This window comes from Euphorbia lathyris, chromosome 1 (assembly GCF_963576675.1).
Source record: "Euphorbia lathyris chromosome 1, ddEupLath1.1, whole genome shotgun sequence".
Classification (NCBI taxonomy): Eukaryota; Viridiplantae; Streptophyta; class Magnoliopsida; order Malpighiales; family Euphorbiaceae; genus Euphorbia; species Euphorbia lathyris.
In genome coordinates this window covers 67931938-67939859 of record NC_088910.1, presented here as the reverse complement: position 1 = coordinate 67939859, position 7922 = coordinate 67931938, and the positions used below count along the sequence as shown (strand labels likewise).

Below are 7922 nucleotides of genomic sequence, written 5' to 3'. Positions count from 1 at the left end.
AATACTGCTCACAATGTTTTTGGAAAAGATTAACTATTGCAATAACACTTCAATCACTTGTAGTTATAGATTACATGAACGGATCTACAGTGGGGGCAATGGGGGCACTTTCCCCCACTGAGATCTAGGAAACAATAAAATCACAGCTGCAAATTTGTCCCCCTTTAAACCGCCATTGATGAGTGCTTGAGGTTGAGAAGCTGCTGAACTTGGGGGAGGAAGCAGAAGGGTTCAAAACCTGTTTTTTTTTTTTTTGTCTTTCTATAAGACAAAACGACGTCGTTCCACTTAAGTGGAACAGCGTCGTTTTGTCCAAAAGAAAGTCAAGAAAATTACGTTTTTATCCCTCAATCTTTTTCTCCAAAAACGAATCCCTAACTCTCTCCATCTCTCCTTCCTCAAAGCGAATCCCTAATCCCTAATTCTCTGTTATTGCTGCTGCTTTTCTCTTTCGCGTCCGGCCGCCATCGTCGTCTCGTCTCGTCCCCTCTCCTCTTTCCCGTCTCTGCTGCTGCTGATTGATTCAAGAACCAATTGTTAAGTTATCTTCAATTAATGTCAATCGATAAGTTATCTTTGATTAATGTCCATTGGTTTTTTTTACTGAAATTGATTCAATAAACTTAATGTAGCAGCTTTATTGAATGTGTATAAAACCTGGGTTCTATATTGGGTTCTTTTACTGTCAATTGGGTTCTTTATTAGGTTCTTTTAATGTCAATTGAGTTCTTTTATTGAATTGATTCAAATGTTTATAAAACCTGTTTGTTTGCTTGAATCCGTCCCTGCTGCTGCCTTTCACTTTTTAATTGGCTTTCACTTTTGATGAGGATTATTTGACATTAAATTGTACATTAAATTAACATTTGATAATTAAATTGTACATTAAAACTTTTTCCGGGTGTAATGTGCCCAATGAAGCAAATGCTTTTGTGGTGGTCATCGATTTAAATATAAAAATTTGACTATAGATTCTATAGAAGTTTTATAAGGTTTCATAAAGTCTAATGTGGATAAGTAGTTTGTCTATTAAAAGAATATGTAGTTAAACAGAACAATAGTTTAATTACAGTTAATTGATTTTAACGTGTTGGTCGTAGTAGGTGTGCTTATTTTTCAAAATCATTAATGGATTATTGATGAACCAACTATGAGCGCCTATAACCTCTACCAAAACTAAGCCAAGATGGGATATACTCAATTTTCAGGCTTTGTTACCAAATAAATTGAAAAATAAATAAGAGCATCATAGAAATTAGTGTTTGCATTCTCTGTGTTTCATTTTGATTGAGTAAATTAAATGGAAACAATTGGTACATTTTGTAGGGACATGTATCGTTACATCATATCAACAATCTACCCAGGCTATGAAAAAGCATATTTCTCAAAATATGGTTTAATAGGTTTTGGCATTTTTCTTTAAAAGTTTAAACATAGTCAGTTTAGATTAAAATATCGTAGTCACCTCAATCTTGATAGTTCTTTCTTATTAGTCTCAGTTTATTCTTGTTTCAGGAGCCAACCAATTCACCATCAGAAAGCAATTTTATCTAGCTAAAAATCCAAAGATATTAATTTAGAATTATAAGGATGGATGCAGCTGGGGACTCTATAGTTAGAGTTCAAAATCTTGCACAAGTAAGTATATCAGAGATCCCTTCCCAATATATCCAACCACCTGAAGATCGACCCAGCATGAAGAAAAATAGTACCAAAAATGTTCCGGTAGTTGATGTATTTGGTTTCAAAGCAGATTACAGGAATTCAGTTAGGGAGAAAATCGGGGAAGCCTGCAGGGAATGGGGTGCATTCCAAGTGATCAACCATTTGGTGCCCATTGAGTTGATGGATCAAATGAGAAATGCTGGGTTAACCTTTTTTAATGATTGCCCCCTCCAAGAAAAGCTCAAGTATGCTGGTGATCCCACATCGGTTGCCTCCGAAGGATATGGTAGTAAGATGTTGGTTAACAATGGAGGCACGTTGGATTGGAGGGACTACTTTGATCACCACACTCTACCTCTTTCTCGTCGTAATTGTTCTCGCTGGCCTCAGTTTCCTCCTAACTACAGGTTTTTGCAACCCTTCCATTTTCTCACTATTCTCTCTCTACACACACTTGCTAATTCACTACGTTCTGCCTTCCACAAATTGACTCGAGTTAACAATTACTTAAGTTAACTGTACTTCCAATGGTAGGGAAGTCGTATGCAAGTATAGTGATGAGATGAAGGTACTTGCTCAGAGGCTGTTGGGTATCATTTCTGAGAGTCTAGGACTGTCATCTTCTTGCATAGAGGATGTGGTTGGAGACTTCTATCAGAACATTACTGTCAGCTATTACCCACCCTGTCCCCGTCCTGACCTTACACTAGGTCTCCAATCCCATTCCGATATGGGTGTAATTACACTGTTGATTCAGGACCATGTTGAGGGTCTTGAGGTCTACAAAGACTCTGAGTGGTTCACTGTGCATCCTTTGTCGGATGCTATTGTTGTTATTTTGGCTGACCAAACTGAGGTAATGCTTCTTTCAGAGCTTGTTGTCATTATCTCCATCATCATGTAAATTGTCATTTTAAGGAGAAACATCTCTGGCGAAATCAATAATTTATGTTAGTGTAAACCATGTTTTCATCAATTTTGACAGGGGTCATTTCCATTTTGTGTTAGTTTCCTTGAACTTTTTATTTCATCACTTATTTTCTATTCTCATGTAGTGCTTATTTCATGATAAACATTAGAAATTTTAAGTTGGTTTTGGGTGTTGCGCTGACTTGAAACTGGGGCCAAGTTTTTGTTCATTTTTTATTCTCTCAGAATCAGAAATGGAATTCTGAACCATATTAATTCCAGTCATTTTGTTTGAAGAAACATATTATATTTGGTTGAACATTATATCTTATAAATTTGGTATTGGTTGCAGATTATAACCAATGGTCAGTACAAGAGTGCCATACATCGAGCCATAACTAATTCGAGCAACTCGAGGCTTTCCTTTGCAACATTCCATGACCCAGGCAAGACAGCAAAAATATCCCCCGCTTTGAAGCTTCTGAGAGCATCATCCCCTCCCAGGTACCGCGAGGTTTATTATGGAGACTATGTGTCGTTATGGTATACGAAAGGACCACAAGGGAAAAGGAACATTGACGCTCTTCTAAATATCTAGATTTTTGAGCCGAGTCAGAGGACACATGATATGACATAGCTTCGTAAATGACTAAATGCATCTCATTTTCAGTAATCTATTTGTTTGCCTCATAGTCTTGGTTTTTGTTTAGTACATGTTCTTTGAATAATGCAAGTTTGAATCTTATGTTTTCTGAAATGTAAAATAATTACTGCCGAGTAAATTACATCAATGATATCTGAATTTTATCATAGTTCACACTTTAGTACCTAAATTATATTTTGTCTCAAAAATATACCTGAAGTAACGATAACCGGACAATTTAGTATATTTTACCGGTCAATAGCCGGTCCATGCTAGTTTGATGAGTAAATTACAATGATGGTACCTGAACTTTACCCTAATTCACACTTTGGTATCTAGATTTTATTTTATTTAAAAAATACACCTCAATTAAAGATGACTCAACATTTTAGTATATTTGACTGATCAGTGATCATTTAACGCGAGTTTGACCATTTTAAATTTAAAATTTGGGACCCATTATACACTCCATTAACATAAAGTATTGTAATTTTATGTTAATTGAGTGTATGGCGAGTCTCAATGTTTAGTTCAAAATAGTCAATCTCACGTTAACCGGTCACTAACCGATCAAATAAACTAAATTTCTCAGTCACCTTTACTTGAGTTATGTTTTTAGGACAAAATAAAATCCAGGTACCAAAATGTGAATTATGGTAAAATTCAGGTACCATTGGTATAATTAACTCATGAAACTCTTATTGACCGGTCATTAACCGGTAAAATATACTAAATTGTCCAGTCATCATTACTTCGGGTATATTTTTGGGACAAAATGTAATCTAGGTACCAAAGTATGAATAAGATAAAGTTCAGGTACCATTGGTATAATTTATCCAATTACTACTATGAAAAGTTCAGCCTCAGAGTCTTAACATCCATATGTTTTGGGTTCATATTCAATTGCTACTAAACGAATAGATTAAATTATTGTGTTGCCTTTTGAAAACTTTACCCGAGATGTTTATGCATTTTTTTTTATTAAATTAATTCTTGCATGTTTTTCCTTTAAATTTTTAATAATAGGGATAATGGGCAAAAATATCTACCCAGTCAAGAGCAGTTTTATTGACATAAAACGTCATAAATGGTATAATTGTACCCTTAACCTTTGAAAGTTGAGTCAGTTTTACATATAATATTTGAAACAAAAATAAAATGTGAAATTGACATAGCGATTTTGATTATTGATAAGGAACCGTTTAATTACAAGGAATTGATAAATAGAAGCAATTGCAATCAAATTTATATCTATTACAAAAATAAATAAACTAATTGTAGATGTTGATTATAAAATAAAATATGAACAATACATCACTTGGAATGTGAAAATGAAATAACGGAATTCAAATGCTAAAAATAGAATCAAAAGCAATTTAAAACGATAAACTTGGGGCCAATAAATGGCTAGTTTCGGTAAATCTTGAATTGAAGTCGGCCTTGATTGCACGTGTATGAGTGCGTCTTGAACGATCGACCGTTGATATGAATACATTGTATGCAAAACTTTGATATTGATTTGACGATTAACGAATTTGATACTTGGGGAATTTTAGGTTTAGGATCGGGACTGACCAATGATTTTGAATTGGAATTGGATATTAAATATGAGAAACTAAACGATTGTTAAATAAAGCAAGAAGGATGACTTAGGATTGAATTAATTTGGTGTAATAAAAAGTAAATAGGAAATTTTTTTGAAAGCTGAAATAGAAAATCGAGACACAAAACGTGTATAAAATGAGTTTTCGGACACGGAATCGAGCAAAACGAAAGCGTAGAATCAAATTTAGGACGTTGGGAATAATAATAAAGTGAAATTTTGGATTAAAATGGACTCTAGAATACCGAATTGAGGCCACGAAGAAATCTGGGCAGAATGTATAAAAAGAAGAACAAAGCGGAAATTATGAACTTCGAATAATGAAAACTTTAAAAACCGAACTTGGACTAGAGGAACTAAAGAAAAAAGGCTAAGAATAGTTCGTTTTAAGCTGGGAAACTGAGAAGAAAGACTTGTGTTATGTGTTGAAATGAGGAGGAGAAAGAGTCTATCTTTTTAATGCATTTACCCTGCTGAACTTGAGTTTTTTTGGTGCATACAAGTATTTTTTGTTAGAACAGGCATTCAGGGGGGATTCTAGATGTACTTTTTTCCAACTCAGTTTCAAGCTAGCGAGTAGTTGAAGAGTGTGTAAATCCAAACTTCCCTCCACTAAAATTACTTGAATTTGATTCTGCAGTTGTCTCAGATATCATTCAGGCTGACTCGGCTTTAGGAAGAAGTTTAGGATTGCAAGAGGTAACTCAAGATACCCTTAATTTTGATTGTTCTTGGACTTAACTGGTTGAATGTAGGATGGAATTCTCAGTTTAGGACCTGTTGCTGAAGCTGGCCGGATTCCTCTGCCCCCATTTCCATTGGATGGCGATCGCAATTTGGTGCTCCATCAAGAGACTTATCATTTTCCTATGAATAAAAATGCTATTGTGTTTCCATGTCTCTATTCGTGGTTGAAAGGCTAGAACCAAAGTATGGGGCCCCATCCTCGAAAATGACTAAGATTTCCTACAATGTCTCCGGTGCCGGCCACCAAAAGACTAGCTCCGATGAACCTACTGGAAATCCTCCTACGCCGAGCAAAGGAAAAGCTGGCCAAACCTCTGGTCAGGGAAAACCCGTAAAGGTCAGGACCTACTCCAAGGTCTTTGAGAATGTCCGTGAATGGAAAGTTGAGCCCTCAAGATGGGTCTCTGAAAACTTCGTGCAAAATGAACAACCGTTCTTGCGAGTGGATTTCACAGAATGGATGCACTGGGCTGTTTTCGGTTAGGGATGAAACCTATCCTGACCTGGTGAGGGAGTTTTACCACAACCTCAAAGTTGCAAATGACAACACTGACTACCTGTGCACTGAGGTGAAAAACAAAACCATCTTCATCAACCCTCTCTACATAGGAAATCTTCTCGAGCTAAAAACTGAGGGAGCAAGGCTGAGAAGATCAGGTGATCAGGATAAAACTGACTATGTACACAACTTCTGCAAACCTGAGGGTCACTCAGGAGAAGTCTCAGCTTCAACAATGGGTCAGCACCAGAAGATGGCTCATTATTTGCTGACCTACTTCATCTACCCGAAGATCAACTGCACTACATCAGCAACAAATTTCGAGCAGTGCTTTATATGGCACATGCTGATGTACACTCCCATCAATATGCCGGTCTTTCTCATTGCTGGTTTCCTTCGAAGCACTGGCACGATGCGGCTTGGATCACTCATCACCAGAATCCTCATTGACCATAAGGTTGATCTTGAAGGTGAGGATAAGACTCGAGGAACTGAGATCACAGCAGCCTCGCTGAGAGCTCTCAAATTTGGACAGCCTTTGAAGAAAGGTAAAGCTGCTGCTGCTCCTGGCCAAGCTGAGGGAACTGCTGAGCCAACGAAAGGGAGAAGGACTAAGGCCCCAGCTTCCCGCAAAAGGAAAACTGCTGAGACTCCTTCCAAAAACGTTGAGTCTCCAGCAAAAAGGCAGAAGTCAGCTGAGAAACGAAGCAGGCAAGGTGAGCCTGGAACTGAGGAAATTACTGAGCAACCTCAGAAGAAGCAGAAGTCTTCAACATTGACTCCACTAAATGCCATACCTACAGACTTTGTTGTACCGGATGACTCTCACTTCACCCAGTGTCAAGGTACAGAAGCTGAGCATGATGAACATGAGGTACAACTAGATGATCACTTCATCTCTCAAGTTGAGGAAGAACTTGACGGTGACAGTACCGAAGAAGAAGAAGAAGAAGAAGCCAACGGTCAGGATGACGCTGAGGACTCTGAGGAAACGGCCAGTGAGAATGAGGTTGAGCATGCCGATACTGAGTTGGATGCTGGTGTTGAGCAAGTACTCGACCAACACACTGTTGATCCAGCTGAAGAGCAAGCTGACCAGCCTCATACTGAGCAACAAGGATCTTCCCCTTCTCACTCAGGAGAACCTGATCATACTGTCACTCCACCTCGTAGAAGGCGAAAGTTGGTTAAGGCTAGTGAGAAGCTAGACAGTGAACTTCCTGTGCAACCACCAACTCTTCCTGACTTTGTCCTCTCAAAGCCGTCTAAGGACCCTTCTACCGTCAAACTTAAGTTTTTCAAACGCCAATCCACTTCCACTACATCGGTGCCATTAGAAAAGCAAGCCTCTGTTTCTTCTCAACAGGAACATGCCGACCCCAATGCTTCTGCAACATCAACCAGTCAGGTTGAGCCATCTACTGTTCATGCTATTTCCTCAAGCATGGTGCTGACTCCACACACTTCTTCCGTCAGCACAGACAGTATTCGCATTACAACTTCTCCAACTCAACTCTCTGCCGATCAATCAACTATCCCTAAAACTCAAGTGCAGATTGAGAATACTATTCCAATCACTGACCTGGTAACTCCTTTCACTCCTCTTCCTTCCGGTCATACTGATGTCCCTGAAGGATCACAAAGCTATCTGAATGCCACTGAGTCCGGCAAAAAGATCATTAACTCGGTGCAAGCATTAATCAGAGACCTTCAACATTCCACTCCTCCTGCTGCTGGCTCTTCAATTCTTGAGACCACCCAGCTTTCCCAAGTCACTCAGCTTCTCAACGAAGTTAAGGGACTCAAGGATCTGCTGAACGTCGTCATATCCTTCCAAGCACAGCAAGCTAAGAAGG

The 7922-nt window shown here is 38.3% G+C and overlaps 1 protein-coding gene across 3 annotated transcripts; it reads left to right on the top strand.

The window, feature by feature from the left end:
• The first annotated feature begins 378 nt into the window (after nt 1-378).
• Nucleotides 379-3384, top strand: LOC136200806 (jasmonate-induced oxygenase 4-like). 3 transcript variants are annotated; one of them, XM_065991274.1, is made up of 4 exons: nt 379-536; nt 1516-2072; nt 2200-2521; nt 2927-3384. In XM_065991274.1, exons 2-4 carry the CDS (start codon nt 1591-1593, stop codon nt 3170-3172), a joined length of 1050 nt encoding a protein of 349 aa, XP_065847346.1. In that variant the 5' UTR covers nt 379-536; nt 1516-1590; the 3' UTR covers nt 3173-3384. The 3 variants fall into 3 exon arrangements, with proteins under 3 accessions (XP_065847346.1, XP_065847354.1, XP_065847360.1); XM_065991282.1 differs by having other exon boundaries at nt 380-1403; XM_065991288.1 differs by having other exon boundaries at nt 381-1638; nt 1754-2072.
• The last annotated feature ends 4538 nt before the right edge of the window (nt 3385-7922 follow it).

Excerpts from the sequence above, each read along its gene's own strand:
- LOC136200806 (XM_065991274.1), top strand. The coding sequence starts at position 1,591 with ATGGATGCAGCTGGGGACTCTATAGTTAGAGTTCAAAATCTTGCACAA. Across the intron at positions 2,073-2,199 it reads CAGTTTCCTCCTAACTACAG|GGAAGTCGTATGCAAGTATA; the intron begins GTTTTTGCAACC and ends TTCCAATGGTAG. Across the intron at positions 2,522-2,926 it reads TTTTGGCTGACCAAACTGAG|ATTATAACCAATGGTCAGTA; the intron begins GTAATGCTTCTT and ends TATTGGTTGCAG.